This window comes from Trachinotus anak, unplaced genomic scaffold (assembly GCF_046630095.1).
Source record: "Trachinotus anak isolate AG129_WGS33_773 ecotype Australia unplaced genomic scaffold, CSIRO_AGI_Tana_v1 ptg000026l, whole genome shotgun sequence".
NCBI classification, from domain to species: Eukaryota; Metazoa; Chordata; class Actinopteri; order Carangiformes; family Carangidae; genus Trachinotus; species Trachinotus anak.
The window spans coordinates 14,652,019-14,670,191 of NW_027273877.1; the positions used below are offsets into that span (position 1 = coordinate 14,652,019).

Below are 18,173 nucleotides of genomic sequence, written 5' to 3' on the forward strand. Positions count from 1 at the left end.
CGTGACATTGTTTTATTTTCAGGTTGGTGATTTGAGATTTAGTCAAGAAGGATCTGTTTCTGTCTGTAAAGCCAACACCAGAACAACGGAGTAAAACGTGAGTGAACATTAATTATGGGCCTGTTCATATACGAGTTAAGTCAATTTCTATTTCACCATTGTTGGTTTAAAAACATAAGAAGTTCAGTGTCAGGATGATGTCCCCTCCATTTCTGCTTCAGTCCCACTCACCTGTACCCTAACCCTGAGTCAGATACATAAATTAATGTGTACACCGTTTCACCACGTTAATGGTTTTTAATACAGAATGTGTGGCGAGACTGAGATCACCTGATCAGAAGAAGGATCAGGTGATCTCATGGTTTTTAGAGCAGCAGAGTTAAAGACACAGTGAAGAGAAAACAAAGAGGGCACAATTTAACATCAAACTCAGCACTTCACTGAGCTTCATTCATCATCATAATATTTAAACTGATGATGATGAAGGTCAGAGTCTAACAGATCTTTACAGTTATTGATCTCAAGTTCACTGATCAGATTGTGATCCACCAACAATCAGTCCAGTTGTGTGTCCATGTTGTGGCTCAGACAGCGTTGCTGTCTGCAGACTGATGATGATGGAGAGTCTTCATCCTTTATGGTTCACTGTGGGAGTGGGAAAGAGGCTCAGTTTCTCACTGAATGAGATTAATAAACAGAATCAAGTGAACGCAGCACAACTTTATAATCCTGACCAGAGACTGTGTGTTGTTTCTGGTTGTGTGTGTACACACAGTTTCAGTCAAGAATCTACACGGGTTTATGGATCTGGCTCCTGGTGTTGGATGATGTGAACTGATCTGTGACCAACTTTTCTACTTTAAGAGGACATGAAAACTGTATCATAGTAACTGCAGCCATGGTGGTGTGGCTCTGTACCACTGTTGGTTCATGAGGCTGTGGTCCAGACTGATATACAAACAATAAATATTCAAAGCGTCCAGAGGATGAATCCTGACGTTATCTAGTGCCACCTTCAGGTCAGTTCTCATGTCATCCAGTGAGACCTGGTGGAGGGATTAGCTCGTTCTACAGTCATGCTGCTCTGTGTTTACTCCTGATTATTGAGTATTAGCATATTAATGCATCTGTTACATGATAGCATGTTAGCACTGCAGTCTTATGTTAGCATTTAGCTCAAAGCTTTGACTGCAGTCTTCTCAGCCTAACAGACAGAGGTCAGGTGAGGGGTCCGTCACCTGTCTCATTGACTGCAACCACGGTGAGATTTGTTTCCATGACAACAAAGCACCTGTGGACTTGAATCAGGGTTATAAAGCAATACGAGTTGGAAAAAAGCAGTCACCTTTATTGAGCATGTTTTCACAACACTGAATACTTTTCATCAGTTACTGCTGACTTGAACCATTTCATGAAAACTGCTTCCCTTTCCAAGATCAGGTTGACCTTTCACTTTTTATCTTCACTGGGCTCTGGAGCCCAGGTGAGCAGCATCTTCAACATTACAAAATGGAGGTACAAAGTAATGTCAAACAGCTGGAACCAGATCTGGGCTCAATGACAGGGGGACAAGATCCTTCCCCTGCTGTTTTAACCCTCCACATAATTCAGGTTTACAGGAGAACGACGACGAGTGACAGACACACAGATAGACACACACATGTGTACGTGCTGCAGTGTTTCAGCCACTGACCAGACTGACTCCACTGAAACTAGCCGTGGGAGGTGGCGTCCCCCGTCATTCAGCCCAGGTCTGTCCGGAACATGGAGATGAGTGTGTGCTGTGGTGGTCTGACACCATCATGCTCACAGGTGGAGCAGACCAGAGCAGCAGCTCATCATCTGAGTCACAGATTCAGCCTCCTGATGTTCCCATGACAACACAGCCCCCCCACACACATAACGAGGCTTTCAAACAGGACCTGTCCTGATCCAACAGATCGGTTTTCAGCATCTTAACTGAGGGTCCACTCAAAGGTTTTCAGCAGCTTTCAACCACATCTCTTGGTTCTCATCAGAGGGTGGAGCTGCTCAGTTGTCATGAAGTTGGCTTGACCAATGAGAAGAATGCTGGTCACATGACCCCAGGTGGTATCAGGTGTGAAAGTCCTGGTCGATGACCTCTGACCCCTGATGTTCTGCTCTGGTTTGGCCCGTCCCGTGGTGACACCTGAGCCAGCTTCACTTGCTGATGAGGACCATGAGCTGTGGTTGAAAGCTGAGGAGGGCTAGCAGAGTTTGACCTGGTTAACAGATGATCTCAACCACTTATTTGGAGGTGAACGTGTGAACAGCTGCGTTACTGACTTCCATCAACGTCCCTGTAATCCACCACTGGGACCAGGTCTGCCTCGGTCCGTCAGAGTCTGGTCTACACCGACCCCCCCTTGGACCAGATGTTCACTCATCTGCTGGTTGATTCTCAGATTTACTGAATTAGTTCCTGTTAGAACGTCCTCTGTGCTGCAGTGAGGAACTGTTCCTGTTAGAACGTCCTCTGTGCTACAGAGTGGGAAACTGTTCTTGCTAGAACATCACTTTCAAATTAGTGACTTATCTAACACTATGGACTGGTTTAGAACCGTCTGAGTGTCGAGGATTCTGATGAACTCCGACCTTTAATCACAGCCACAGAAAGAACCTCTGCCTGTCGTGTGGGGGATGGGCTCACAGTTAATGTTCCAATTCATTCTTATAATCAATAACAGACAGACTACAGACTCATTGATCAAATCTACATCTGATCACAGTGACCACACAGTCAAAGAGGACAAATATCAGTGATATCTCTGTGCAGACAGGAAAGTCCGGTCCAGCACAGTCCGGTCCGAGCTACGTTATGGTGCCACAGAGAAAACATTAAATTCATCCTCTCATTTGATAATAAAGTCAAACTGTTCCCTTAGCGTAGATTCACCCTCATCAGCTTCACTCTCTTACTGTTCAACTGTGGGTCTAAGGGGAACCAATCAGGGGCTTCAGGGAGACTCAGTGGATTCAGGGTGGGCGGACCCTGGACTCACCAGCCCAGAGTCCGGTCACCCAGCCCACGTCAGGATCTGGTGTTGTGAGTACAGTTACACATGTTGTGTTAACATGACAGGTGTAACCAGAGACTCAGGTCCAGTGGACTGAAGACTACAAGAGACCATGAAGTGTAAGTGTAAGTGTGTGTGTGTGTGTGTGTGTGTTACACTGAGCAGTGAGAGCTAAAGCCAGAATAAAAACACACAGTGCTAACTGGGGTGTCACCTATCAGCTGACAGTACAGGTTGGCACGTCTCAGAGTGAGAACCGGTTCCCTCGTGAACATCCTGCAGAACATGCAGCGTACTCTACAGAGCTCCACCGCGCTGATACATAAATACTGTTTATTTAGAATCAACACAGGAAGACATGGAAATAAAATGCTTCAACAATCATGGCGACCTGTGGCCAAACAAACATTCTGAAAATGTCTAAGTGCACTTACACAGCTCTGACAAGTCTGAGTCTAACCTGCGGCGTCCCCCCTCCCCCTCCCCGAAAGGAACCAAGGCCCAGAACTAAACCAAACGTAGATAGTTGACGATGTCATTCAGGACCAGGTGCTTACCTCGCCCCAGCTCGGAGCTGGTAGAGACAGTAAAGATGGCGGAGTGGAATGGTCAGTACTGGTCTTCAGGTCTACTCTAAGACTAGGTCTCCTGTGTCAGCGCTCAGCTACTCTAACACGTCTTTGTTCAGTAAATGGGCTTTATATTGACTCGTTATAATCGTCCTAAATTTACAGAGTTTAATATCGACCCTCCCCCGCTCCACTGCCGGGGAGGGAACAGGCAGCCATGAAATCACCCACGTAGCCTTGAAATAAATAATAAGGAAAAGGATCCTCTCTGTACATAGAAAAGAAGGGGGGGGCTGCGGCACATTCACATGGTGTGATGTGAGGGCGGGGCTTTGATCAGGAAGTCTCTGTGCTTACACGGGCTGATGTGGATGATGCAGGCACAGAAGAACTACGACTGGAACCAGGTCTCCTCTTTCATTGTGGACTTGCTCTTCCTGGAAACGTACTCTGTCCTTTAAGTTGTGTCGGGGGAGGGGGGGCGGGGGGGGGGGGGGCAGGGTTGATGGGCGTTCTGAGAAGGAGTCCCTGTGCTGAGTGAGGGGGGGTTGGGGTGGGGGGCTCAGAGCATGCCAAACCCTTTGGCATAGGTGATGGCTTTCAGCAGTCTCTCCCTCAGCTTCTCCTTGCTGCTGTACTCAGGCAGCAGCAGCACATTGAAGCAGGTGTGAGAGGTCGGTAACCTGCAGAGACACACACAGGTAAGCTCGAGACACACACACAGACACACACACACACACACACACACACACACACACACACACACACAGTCAGAGCCTCTCTGCGGTCGCCTCACCTGTCTGTGTCGGGGCCGTTCTTGGCGATGATCATCTTCAGCTTGCCCAGCCCCCCCACAGGTGCTCTGTCAGTGCCGGTGGTGAACTGCAGGAAGAGACGCTTCTGCTCCTCGCCGAACGAGTGCAACGTCTCCCAGAATTCCCTGCAACGCAGAAACACATCTGACCGTCAGACGAGGTCACACTTCAACACACCACGACCTGGAGGGACCAACACCATGCACAAAGACGCACACACTCAGACACACACACACTGTCTCTGTTTCTCACTTGATGATTCGAGAGTCTCTGTTGTAGCCTCCGTCGTACTCTGTAGTCTCCTCCAGGGCCAAGAAGTCCAGGTTCTGTGTGGTAGACAGAGACACAGATGAGATGAATCATTGAATCAAACTTTATTTAAACATCCAGGTGACAGGTGACAGACTCACCCTGCTGCCACAGATTAGCAGCTCGATCTCCTCTGGCCTGAACAGGTATTTGAGCGGCGACTCGTTGGTGACCATGTGGAAGCCTCTCCTGAATGCTTTGAACTGCTTCTCCACGCTCTTGTTCAGCATGTACTCCGCATACTGGGCCACAAAGTCCTGCACAGACACAGCAGGGACAGGGTCTGAGACTCAGACTCACAGCAGGGACATAGTCTGAGTCTCAGTCCTGATGGACTCAGACTCACAGCCGGACTCTGACTCACCTTCCTGTTTTCATTAGTCACTGGGATTTTGTCCCCGTTCTCCCTCAGGTCATACATGAGCGGGTTCCCGAACAGGTCTGTCTGGGAGATCTGAAACGTGATCATCATGTCCTCCTCCACGCTGCCCTCGTACTCCAGCAGCTCCTTTAGACTCTGGTACAGAACCTGTTCAACCAAGTCCAGCACAGCCACGTCAGCCTCAGAACCACCTGACGGTGTTGTTCCACAGCTACATGAACTACGCAGCTAAAGAGGGATCTTACCGGGTTGGCATCGGCCAAGTCCCTGAAGGTTCCTTTCTTGCCCATCAGCTTCCTGTAGACCACCATGGGGAAGTGGACGTCCAGGATACAGTTGTTGTAGATGGCCAGACCCAGGACGATGCCGATCAGAGTGTATTGACCCTCGTTCTCGAACGATGATGGGTTGAACCAGAACAGCTTGGTGCGCTCGTCGTACGTGAACATACCTGCAGAGGGACAGGTGAAGCTCATTAATGTCATGTGTTAGTCAGATGACATCTGAACGATGATGACCGTGGTCATCTTCCTCACAGAGCGGTCAGCAGCCAATCAGGAGAGCGGCTGCACATCAGGTGTTCTTCAGACCAACAGGTGGTCAGGGCTCAGCATGGTTCCTGTGAATCACAGTTTTTCCATAGCGACAGCTCTGAGTTACTACAGATGTTTTAACAAGTTAAAGTCAATCATCTGTTGTGTCACTGACGTCCTGAGTGGACAAGGTCAGAAGGAGATCACATGACGGAGATCAGTCCAGGTTCAGGGTCCTGGTCTTGTGGCTGCTTCACAGCCATTGTAATTAGTGACACCTGAGCTTGTTCTACTGTCACAGGTGTCTGCTGTGGTCCTTCAGGTGGTTCATGGTGGACTGAGTTCTGCTTTGGATCATGGTCCTGATGTAGACCGTCTTCAGGACACTGGTCCAGCTGACATCAGAGCTCAGCTTTAACTTCATCTCAGCCCCTGAATGACATCATGGTTTATCACCTCAGGTAGTGACACACTGAGTCATGTGATGTGATGATGTCAGACCTACCACAGTGACATGTCACAGGTAAACAACACCTGGGTGAACCATTTCTAATCTGATCTAAGGATGAAACTGTGACATCATCACTCCTCACACATCCTGTCTTCATCTGGCTTCAGAAGAAGACAGGATGATGTTTGCGGGTTTTTACACCAGTGGAAAGAGGCTTTATTCAATCATCTGATTTAACAGTTATACTTTTCATGGGGGTGAGGGGTGGAGCTAATACCAGCTGACACTAGGTGAGGGCGGGGTACACCTGGACAGATCACCAGTCTATCACAGGTAGAGACGTTCACACTCAGTCACACCTGTGGGTAATTCAGAGTCTCCAGTTCACCTGCCTGCATTTGGACTAAGGGAGGAAGCTGGAGCTCAGAGTCCACACAGAGACGAGCAGGTCTGAACCCAGGACCACCACACTGAACACACCTGAGAGGAATGAAAATCTGCTGACCTGTCACCTGTAGCATTGCTGCAGCCCACAGTGACACCCTCTGTAGACGACCCACAGCTGCAGCCACGCCCACTGAGGCCTGCTGGTTGTTGTGTGTTTTCTTACCAATGTCTGGGTTGAAGATTTCCTCCACCACCAGCTGAAAGAACTCTTTGGACACGCCTCCTTCATCAACGCCCTGCTCTCCTTCAAACTCCACATACAGCTGCTTCTTCAAGTCTGCAGGATTTTCCATTGCTATCATCTCCAGCTGCAGAGACAGAGACACTCAGATAAACCACGCTCAGTCAAACGCAGCATGAGCTAGAATGTGATGAGGAGGCACACGTACCCTGACCAGAGCGTCATCAATGATGTGGTCTCTGCGCACCTTGAGCCGCAGGTAGGGGTTGAGCTGCTGCCCCTGCACCAGGCTGTAGAGCACGGTGATACGCCGCTCGCTGTACATGCGGATGCGGTTGTCGTAGTACAGCCCGAGGTTCTTGGTAACGGCATTCAGGATGAAGGGGCAGGTCATGAAGGAGAACTTGTTCTCAGTCTCCACCTTAAAGAAGGTGTAGTCCTTGTCCATCTCCAGCACCTCGTTCAGAGGCTCGTTGACGAACTCCTCAAAGGGGATGAGCGGCCGCCGACAGTCATTGGTGCGGATCCCCAGCTCCGTCTCCAACGGGTCCACCCGGGGACCCTTCTTGTTCCGCCGCTCCTCGCCCAGCAGCTCCTGCAGGGTGAGCTCGCTGGACTCTGGGATGGGCTCCTCGTCCTCTTCCTCGTTGTGCTCCATGTCGAGGTCGCCACCCAGCACGTTTGCATAGTAGACGATCTTCAAGCACTTGGTGGCCGCCACCACCGCGTCGTCATCGTTGACCAGGTTGCGGCTGTTGAACTCGTTGCTGATCACCTTGTAGGTGATGAGCTGCTGGAAGGTCTCTACCATGCGCCGGATCTGCTCAGCGCCATAGTGCGACCACAGGCGTGCCAGCTTGGCCTGCGCTGCCAGTGGAAGTTTGCTCATGGCCTTGCAGAACTGCGGTAGTGCGATCTCCAGGTACTCTGGGCTGTGCAGGTTGCTGTTTTCCATCACTATGACAAACAGGTTCAGGTAGTTCGGGTCTCGTGAATACACGTTGTGGTACGTCAGGTCGCACTCTACGTTGGGTGAGAGGTAGACCAGTGCATTCAGGAAGGCGGCTTCGATCTTCTCGTTGGACAGCAGGCGCTCATACACCCGGCGTACGGCTTCGATGTCCACCGACACCTCGTCAGGAGCCAGTTTCTGGACATCGTTTTCCCCTGAGGAGCCCTCGCCGAGCCTTGATGATGAAGAGGAGGCGGGGGAGTCGTCCTCCATCGCTGTGGCAGAGCAGGCGGCTGCCTCCTTTTCATCCTCGTCCTTGTCCTCATCCTTCCCCTGGAGGGATTTGAGCTCCTCCTTGGTGTGAGGCTTGGACCTGCGAAAGCTCTGCACCAGGCCCTCGGCGCTCGAGAACACCCGACCTATGACCCTGATCAGAGGAGAGTAGTCCTCCTTCTCTCCACAGATTTCCAAGATCTCGTACACCTTCTCCTCCGTCAGGTAATTAACATCTACACACAGGAAACACATCACATGGTTAGGATTCGCAGGAAGCACGTTCTGCTCTCCTTACTCATCAGCTTTGTGTCGCTCACCTTTGAAATTGTCCCGTACAGAGTGGACATCTTTGTGGTTCATCTTCCTGTTGCTGCCGGCTGAGTTGCTGTGAGCGCTGCTCTCCAGGTAGGCGGAGGCGGTGCCTTTCTTGGAGGGGTGGGGGTCACACAGCTTAGCGTTGACCTTGTAGAGCTCCAGGGCTTTGACCGCCGCCGCGTTATTATCCATGCGGTTGAAGCCAACCGACGAGGCACACCATGAGTTGGAGCACGACTCATTCCCACAGCCCTCCGTTAACTGGTGGTAATAGCGCTCTATTAGATGTTTGGCAGCTGCTCGCTTCCTGCGTTCAGAGGAGAGACACAGGTTAGAGGTTCATTCACCCTGACAGCACACAGGTGGACGTTACAACTGAGGAGTGTTCATGTTGCCGTTCAGGTGTGTGTCTGTGAGTGTTACAACACGGTGCGTTACCAGTGCATTACTACATCCATTAAACTTGTGTTTAACAGCTTTAAATGACAGACTGTGGCTGAAAGGAAGTACTCGTCCTGAGAACCAGAAAAGTCCTCAGACTTGTTGACATTATTTACAGAAACAGCTGATTACATGACTTAAACGAACAGTTACAGAGTGAAACTGATTGGAGATCAATATATCAGTCAGTATGAACTTATTAACACAACTGTACTGTGCAGAGACTTAATTCACCATGAGTGGCAGTTTGCTGTGTTGTGTGTTCGCTACACAAAGTTACTGTGTGTTCTCCGCTGTGTTAGTGACGGGTCACTGTAAGAGAGAAGTCTGTTCAAGGTGAATGACTCGAGCAACAGCTTGTTCTGGCCTGTGATGTGATGTGTTAGTGAGAAGACACACATTTGTGCAGCAAACAGTGAAACTGACCAACACTCTCTTCCTGACGAACGTTCCCACTAACTCTCTGGAATCAGATCATGAACGTTTACAATTTAACAAAATCATTTTCGCTCTTGGTCACTGAAGCACCGGCTTATTCCAGAACTTTCTACCACATCTCTGGGTCTTCTTCACTGCCGGTGAAGACCACTGAGAACTGAGTGAGCTGTGCTGCTCGTCATTCAGACACACGGTGCAGAGCTGCAGCTGCATGGTGGAGTCAGTTTGTGTTGTTGTGGTTCATCATGAGGTGATGGCAGGGTTGTGACAGTGGTGCTGTCGGGGTGAAGCGGGCTCACACACCGAGAGGAGGAACTTACATCCGGCTTGTTTCTGGGTTTTCTGTCTCAGGCTCCTCGTTTTCTCTGATGAGACACAGAACAGGTCACGATGAGCTGCGGTAATCACAGCTGGCACACAGCAGGAATCACATCAGCATTAGCCCGATCACAAAATCACACGCTAGCTCACAAGCAAAGTATCGGTGTAGCTGGATCTCCCGGGTCGCTGCTGCAGAGACCGGCTCACAATCCGTGTATGATTATCGTGTATTGATTACCATTAATAAGCGTCAGACAGGATGCTAACAGGAGATGCTAGTGAAGCAGCAGAAACGTCAGGTACCCGCACATCCTGACTTAGCAAGCTAACGCAGCCGAGGCTAAAAGCCCGCCGGCCTCATTCCAGCTATTATTCATGCACAGCTGTCGTTTCCAGAGTGAAATCGGTTTTCGTGTTTTAATCGACCAATGCTTGTTGTGTACTTGGTCTAAATGATCTGACAGAAACTACAGAGCAGTAGCATCACCACGGCTAGCAGCAGCTAACTAGCTATGCCTTTCGGAGCCTCTCCTAGCTTCCCCGGCATCCCCGGCTCTTTCCTCTGAGCGTCCCCACCTATCGGGTCCTCCTGCGGGGCTGGTCTCGGCCTGTGGTGGCGCACACTCACAGTCCTCCTTCTCGTCGGGATTCATACGAGACTCTCTCCTCAGTGTGTGTTATCCTGCGGCTGCTGCTGGTGAAAGTACCAGGTCCTTCACAGGCGGATCACTGCTCCGACGGCGCGACGGGTCGAGTGAGAGCGGGCAGCGGCGGAGGGATTTCTGTTCACGGCTTCATTCACGGCCTTCCCACTGCAGGCTCTTCTCCCTGCCTCGGGTCCGCGGCCATCTTGACTTCTCCAGCAGCCCACGTCCCACAATGCACTGCGTTCTAGCTGCAAGACCCGGCGGAGTGGACCGTGATGCTGGAGGGAACTGGACTCTCGCTCAGCACAGGAAATACAAACAGCATGTGTTCACGAGTGGAGCATGGAGCGGGTTCACACATCCTGACATCTCCGGGATATTCCCACTCCAATTAAAGGTTTAAAACCAGAATCAGGATCAGGATCCCTGTGTAACTACAGAAACTGAATCAGGATCCAGGATCCAGGATTCCTGTGTAACTACAAAACTAGAATCAGGATCCAGGATCCCTGTGTAACTACAAACCTGAATCAGGATCCAGGATCCCTGTGTAACTACAAACCTGAATCAGGATCCAGGATCCCTGTGTAACTACAGAAACTGAATCAGGATCCAGGATCCCTGTGTAACTACAGAAACTGAATCAGGATCCAGGATCCCTGTGTAACTACAAAACCTGAATCAGGATCCAGGATCCCTGTGTAACTACAAAACTAGAATCAGGATCCAGGATCCCTGTGTAACTACAAACCTGAATCAGGATCCAGGATCCCTGTGTAACTACAAAACCTGAATCAGGATCCAGGATCCCTGTGTAACTACAAACCTGAATCAGGATCCAGGATCCCTGTGTAACTACAGAAACTGAATCAGGATCCAGGATCCCTGTGTAACTACAAACCTGAATCAGGATCCAGGATCCCTGTGTAACTACAGAAACTAGAATCAGGATCCAGGATCCCTGTGTAACTACAAAACCTGAATCAGGATCCAGGATCCCTGTGTAACTACAGAAACTGAATCAGGATCCAGGATCCCTGTGTAACTACAGAAACTGAATCAGGATCCAGGATCCCTGTGTAACTACAAAACCTGAATCAGGATCCAGGATCCCTGTGTAACTACAAAACTAGAATCAGGATCCAGGATCCCTGTGTAACTACAAACCTGAATCAGGATCCAGGATCCCTGTGTAACTACAAAACCTGAATCAGGATCCAGGATCCCTGTGTAACTACAAACCTGAATCAGGATCCAGGATCCCTGTGTAACTACAGAAACTGAATCAGGATCCAGGATCCCTGTGTAACTACAAACCTGAATCAGGATCCAGGATCCCTGTGTAACTACAGAAACTGAATCAGGATCCAGGATCCAGGATCCCTGTGTAACTACAGAAACTGAATCAGGATCCAGGATCCAGGATCCCTGTGTAACTACAAACCTGAATCAGGATCCAGGATCCCTGTGTAACTACAGAAACTGAATCAGGATCCAGGATCCCTGTGTAACTACAAAACTAGAATCAGGATCCAGGATCCCTGTGTAACTACAAAACTGAATCAGGATCCAGGATCCCTGTGTAACTACAGAAACTGAATCAGGATCCAGGATCCCTGTGTAACTACAAAACTAGAATCAGGATCCAGGATCCCTGTGTAACTACAGAAACTGAATCAGGATCCAGGATCCCTGTGTAACTACAAAACCTGAATCAGGATCCAGGATCCCTGTGTAACTACAAAACTGAATCAGGATCCAGGATCCAGGATCCCTGTGTAACTACAAAACTGAATCAGGATCCAGGATCTCTGTGTAACTACAAAACCTGAATCAGGATCCAGGATCCCTGTGTAACTACAGAAACTGAATCAGGATCCAGGATTCCTGTGTAACTACAAAACTGAATCAGGATCCAGGATCCAGGATCCCTGTGTAACTACAAAACTGAATCAGGATCCAGGATCTCTGTGTAACTACAAAACCTAGAATCAGGATCCAGGATCCCTGTGTAACTACAGAAACTGAATCAGGATCCAGGATCCCTGTGTAACTACAAAACTAGAATCAGGATCCAGGATCCCTGTGTAACTACAAACCTGAATCAGGATCCAGGATCCCTGTGTAACTACAAAACTGAATCAGGATCCAGGATCCCTGTGTAACTACAAAACCTGAATCAGGATCCAGGATCCAGGATCCCTGTGTAACTACAAAACTAGAATCAGGATCCAGGATCCCTGTGTAACTACAGAAACTGAATCAGGATCCAGGATCCAGGATCCCTGTGTAACTACAAAACTGAATCAGGATCCAGGATCCCTGTGTAACTACAAAACTGAATCAGGATCCAGGATCCCTGTGTAACTACAAAACTGAATCAGGATCTCTGTGTAACTACAAAAACTGAATCAGGATCCAGGATCCCTGTGTAACTACAAAACCTGAATCAGGATCCAGGATCCCTGTGTAACTACAAAACCTGAATCAGGATCCAGGATCCCTGTGTAACTACAAAACTAGAATCAGGATCCAGGATCCCTGTGTAACTACAAACCTGAATCAGGATCCAGGATCCCTGTGTAACTACAAAACCTGAATCAGGATCCAGGATCCCTGTGTAACTACAAACCTGAATCAGGATCCAGGATCCCTGTGTAACTACAGAAACTGAATCAGGATCCAGGATCCCTGTGTAACTACAAACCTGAATCAGGATCCAGGATCCCTGTGTAACTACAGAAACTGAATCAGGATCCAGGATCCAGGATCCCTGTGTAACTACAGAAACTGAATCAGGATCCAGGATCCAGGATCCCTGTGTAACTACAAACCTGAATCAGGATCCAGGATCCCTGTGTAACTACAGAAACTGAATCAGGATCCAGGATCCCTGTGTAACTACAAAACTAGAATCAGGATCCAGGATCCCTGTGTAACTACAAAACTGAATCAGGATCCAGGATCCCTGTGTAACTACAGAAACTGAATCAGGATCCAGGATCCCTGTGTAACTACAAAACTAGAATCAGGATCCAGGATCCCTGTGTAACTACAGAAACTGAATCAGGATCCAGGATCCCTGTGTAACTACAAAACCTGAATCAGGATCCAGGATCCCTGTGTAACTACAAAACTGAATCAGGATCCAGGATCCAGGATCCCTGTGTAACTACAAAACTGAATCAGGATCCAGGATCTCTGTGTAACTACAAAACCTGAATCAGGATCCAGGATCCCTGTGTAACTACAAAACTGAATCAGGATCCAGGATCTCTGTGTAACTACAAAACCTAGAATCAGGATCCAGGATCCCTGTGTAACTACAGAAACTGAATCAGGATCCAGGATCCCTGTGTAACTACAAAACTAGAATCAGGATCCAGGATCCCTGTGTAACTACAAACCTGAATCAGGATCCAGGATCCCTGTGTAACTACAAAACTGAATCAGGATCCAGGATCCCTGTGTAACTACAAAACCTGAATCAGGATCCAGGATCCAGGATCCCTGTGTAACTACAAAACTAGAATCAGGATCCAGGATCCCTGTGTAACTACAAAAACTGAATCAGGATCCAGGATCCAGGATCCCTGTGTAACTACAAAACTGAATCAGGATCCAGGATCCCTGTGTAACTACAAAACTGAATCAGGATCCAGGATCCCTGTGTAACTACAAAACTGAATCAGGATCTCTGTGTAACTACAAAAACTGAATCAGGATCCAGGATCCCTGTGTAACTACAAAACCTGAATCAGGATCCAGGATCCCTGTGTAACTACAAAACCTGAATCAGGATCCAGGATCCAGGATCCCTGTGTAACTACAAAACTAGAATCAGGATCCAGGATCCCTGTGTAACTACAAAACCTGAATCAGGATCCAGGATCCCTGTGTAACTACAAAACTGAATCAGGATCCAGGATCCAGGATCCCTGTGTAACTACAGAAACTGAATCAGGATCCAGGATCTCTGTGTAACTACAAAACCTGAATCAGGATCCAGGATCCCTGTGTAACTACAGAAACTGAATCAGGATCCAGGATCCCTGTGTAACTACAAAACTGAATCAGGATCCAGGATCCAGGATCCCTGTGTAACTACAAAACTGAATCAGGATCCAGGATCTCTGTGTAACTACAAAACCTGAATCAGGATCCAGGATCCCTGTGTAACTACAGAAACTGAATCAGGATCCAGGATCCCTGTGTAACTACAAAACTAGAATCAGGATCCAGGATCCCTGTGTAACTACAAAACTGAATCAGGATCCAGGATCCCTGTGTAACTACAAAACTGAATCAGGATCCAGGATCCCTGTGTAACTACAAAACCTGAATCAGGATCCAGGATCCCTGTGTAACTACAAAACCTGAATCAGGATCCAGGATCCAGGATCCCTGTGTAACTACAAAACTAGAATCAGGATCCAGGATCCCTGTGTAACTACAAAACCTGAATCAGGATCCAGGATCCCTGTGTAACTACAAAACCTGAATCAGGATCCCTGTGTAACTACAAAACCTGAATCAGGATCCAGGATCCCTGTGTAACTACAGAAACTGAATCAGGATCCAGGATCCAGGATCCCTGTGTAACTACAAAACTAGAATCAGGATCCAGGATCCCTGTGTAACTACAGAAACTGAATCAGGATCCAGGATCCCTGTGTAACTACAAAACTGAATCAGGATCCAGGATCCCTGTGTAACTACAAAACTGAATCAGGATCCAGGATCCCTGTGTAACTACAGAAACTGAATCAGGATCCAGGATCCCTGTGTAACTACAAAACTGAATCAGGATCCAGGATCCCTGTGTAACTACAAAACCTGAATCAGGATCCAGGATCTCTGTGTAACTACAAAACCTGAATCAGGATCCAGGATCCCTGTGTAACTACAGAAACTGAATCAGGATCCAGGATCCCTGTGTAACTACAGAAACTGAATCAGGATCCAGGATCCCTGTGTAACTACAAAACTAGAATCAGGATCCAGGATCCCTGTGTAACTACAAAACTGAATCAGGATCCAGGATCCCTGTGTAACTACAAAAACTGAATCAGGATCCAGGATCCCTGTGTAACTACAAAACCTGAATCAGGATCCAGGATCTTTGTGTAACTACAAAAACTGAATCAGGATCCAGGATCCCTGTGTAACTACAAAACCTGAATCAGGATCCAGGATCTTTGTGTAACTACAAAACCTGAATCAGGATCCAGGATCCAGGATCCCTGTGTAACTACAAAAACTGAATCAGGATCCAGGATCCAGGATCCCTGTGTAACTACAAAAACTGAATCAGGATCCAGGATCCAGGATCCCTGTGTAACTACAAAACTAGAATCAGGATCCAGGATCCCTGTGTAACTACAGAAACTGAATCAGGATCCAGGATCCCTGTGTAACTACAGAAACTGAATCAGGATCCAGGATCCCTGTGTAACTACAAAACTAGAATCAGGATCCAGGATCCCTGTGTAACTACAGAAACTGAATCAGGATCCAGGATCCCTGTGTAACTACAAAACCTGAATCAGGATCCAGGATCTTTGTGTAACTACAAAAACTGAATCAGGATCCAGGATCTTTGTGTAACTACAAAACCTGAATCAGGATCCAGGATCCAGGATCCCTGTGTAACTACAAAAACTGAATCAGGATCCAGGATCCAGGATCCCTGTGTAACTACAAAACCTGAATCAGGATCCAGGATCTCTGTGTAACTACAAAACTAGAATCAGGATCCAGGATCCCTGTGTAACTACAAAACTAGAATCAGGATCCAGGATCCCTGTGTAACTACAGAAACTGAATCAGGATCCAGGATCCCTGTGTAACTACAAAACTAGAATCAGGATCCAGGATCTCTGTGTAACTACAAAACTAGAATCAGGATCCAGGATCCCTGTGTAACTACAAAACTGAATCAGGATCCAGGATCCCTGTGTAACTACAAAACCTGAATCAGGATCCAGGATCCAGGATCCCTGTGTAACTACAAAACCTGAATCAGGATCCCTGTGTAACTACAAAACCTGAATCAGGATCCAGGATCCCTGTGTAACTACAAAACCTGAATCAGGATCCAGGATCCAGGATCCCTGTGTAACTACAAAACCTGAATCAGGATCCAGGATCCCTGTGTAACTACAAAACCAGAATCAGGATCCAGGATCCCTGTGTAACTACAAAACTGAATCAGGATCCAGGATCCCTGTGTAACTACAAAAACCTGAATCAGGATCCAGGATCCCTGTGTAACTACAGAAACTGAATCAGGATCCAGGATCCCTGTGTAACTACAAAACTAGAATCAGGATCCAGGATCCCTGTGTAACTACAAAACTGAATCAGGATCCAGGATCCCTGTGTAACTACAAAACCTGAATCAGGATCCAGGATCTTTGTGTAACTACAAAACCTGAATCAGGATCCAGGATCCAGGATCCCTGTGTAACTACAAAAACTGAATCAGGATCCAGGATCCAGGATCCCTGTGTAACTACAAAACCTGAATCAGGATCCAGGATCTCTGTGTAACTACAAAACTAGAATCAGGATCCAGGATCCCTGTGTAACTACAAAACTAGAATCAGGATCCAGGATCCCTGTGTAACTACAGAAACTGAATCAGGATCCAGGATCCCTGTGTAACTACAAAACTAGAATCAGGATCCAGGATCTCTGTGTAACTACAAAACTAGAATCAGGATCCAGGATCCCTGTGTAACTACAAAACTGAATCAGGATCCAGGATCCCTGTGTAACTACAAAACCTGAATCAGGATCCAGGATCCAGGATCCCTGTGTAACTACAAAACCTGAATCAGGATCCAGGATCCCTGTGTAACTACAAAACTGAATCAGGATCCAGGATCCCTGTGTAACTACAAAACCTGAATCAGGATCCAGGATCCAGGATCCCTGTGTAACTACAAAACTAGAATCAGGATCCAGGATCCCTGTGTAACTACAAAACCTGAATCAGGATCCCTGTGTAACTACAAAACCTGAATCAGGATCCAGGATCCCTGTGTAACTACAAAACCTGAATCAGGATCCAGGATCCAGGATCCCTGTGTAACTACAAAACCTGAATCAGGATCCAGGATCCCTGTGTAACTACAAAACCAGAATCAGGATCCAGGATCCCTGTGTAACTACAAAACTGAATCAGGATCCAGGATCCCTGTGTAACTACAAAAACCTGAATCAGGATCCAGGATCCCTGTGTAACTACAGAAACTGAATCAGGATCCAGGATCCCTGTGTAACTACAAAACTAGAATCAGGATCCAGGATCCCTGTGTAACTACAAAACTGAATCAGGATCCAGGATCCCTGTGTAACTACAAAACCTGAATCAGGATCCAGGATCCAGGATCCCTGTGTAACTACAAAACTAGAATCAGGATCCAGGATCCCTGTGTAACTACAGAAACTGAATCAGGATCCAGGATCCTGGATCCCTGTGTAACTACAAAACTGAATCAGGATCCAGGATCCCTGTGTAACTACAAAACTAGAATCAGGATCCAGGATCCCTGTGTAACTACAGAAACTGAATCAGGATCCAGGATCCCTGTGTAACTACAGAAACTGAATCAGGATCCAGGATCTCTGTGTAACTACAAAACCTAGAATCAGGATCCAGGATCCCTGTGTAACTACAAAAACCAGAATCAGGATCCAGGATCCCTGTGTAACTACAAAAACTGAATCAGGATCCAGGATCCCTGTGTAACTACAGAAACTGAATCAGGATCCAGGATCCCTGTGTAACTACAGAAACTGAATCAGGATCCAGGATCCCTGTGTAACTACAAAACCTGAATCAGGATCCAGGATCTCTGTGTAACTACAAAACCTAGAATCAGGATCCAGGATCCCTGTGTAACTACAAAAACCAGAATCAGGATCCAGGATCCCTGTGTAACTACAGTGTCGTGGTTCCAAACATATGTCCTACACCTTCAGCTTTCAGGGTAATCTGAGTAATCTTTCTTTAATCAAACTGGACTGTGAGATCTCATCCTTCTTCTGATC

General features: G+C 47.6%; 1 protein-coding gene across 3 annotated transcripts; it reads right to left on the reverse strand.

The window, feature by feature from the left end:
* Positions 1-1,327: 1,327 nt before the first annotated feature.
* On the reverse strand, positions 1,328-10,363 carry LOC139609877 (ubiquitin-protein ligase E3A). 3 transcript variants are annotated; one of them, XM_071464876.1, is made up of 11 exons: positions 10,045-10,363; positions 9,468-9,512; positions 8,271-8,575; positions 6,934-8,186; positions 6,708-6,852; positions 5,359-5,564; positions 5,096-5,260; positions 4,833-4,988; positions 4,675-4,748; positions 4,404-4,547; positions 1,328-4,290 (listed from the first exon to the last, which is right to left on the reverse strand). In XM_071464876.1, exons 1-11 carry the CDS (start codon positions 10,119-10,121, stop codon positions 4,170-4,172), a joined length of 2,691 nt encoding a protein of 896 aa, XP_071320977.1. In that variant the 5' UTR covers positions 10,122-10,363; the 3' UTR covers positions 1,328-4,169. The 3 variants fall into 3 exon arrangements, with proteins under 3 accessions (XP_071320977.1, XP_071320978.1, XP_071320979.1); XM_071464877.1 differs by lacking the exon at positions 9,468-9,512; XM_071464878.1 differs by lacking the exon at positions 10,045-10,363 and having other exon boundaries at positions 9,451-9,473.
* Between the last annotated feature and the right edge of the window lie 7,810 nt (positions 10,364-18,173).

Excerpts from the sequence above, each read along its gene's own strand:
- LOC139609877 (XM_071464876.1), bottom strand. The coding sequence starts at position 10,121 with ATGAATCCCGACGAGAAGGAGGACTGTGAGTGTGCGCCACCACAGGCC. Across the intron at positions 4,548-4,674 it reads AGAGACTCTCGAATCATCAA|GGAATTCTGGGAGACGTTGC; the intron begins GTGAGAAACAGA and ends TCTGCGTTGCAG. Across the intron at positions 4,291-4,403 it reads AACGGCCCCGACACAGACAG|GTTACCGACCTCTCACACCT; the intron begins GTGAGGCGACCG and ends GTGTCTCTGCAG.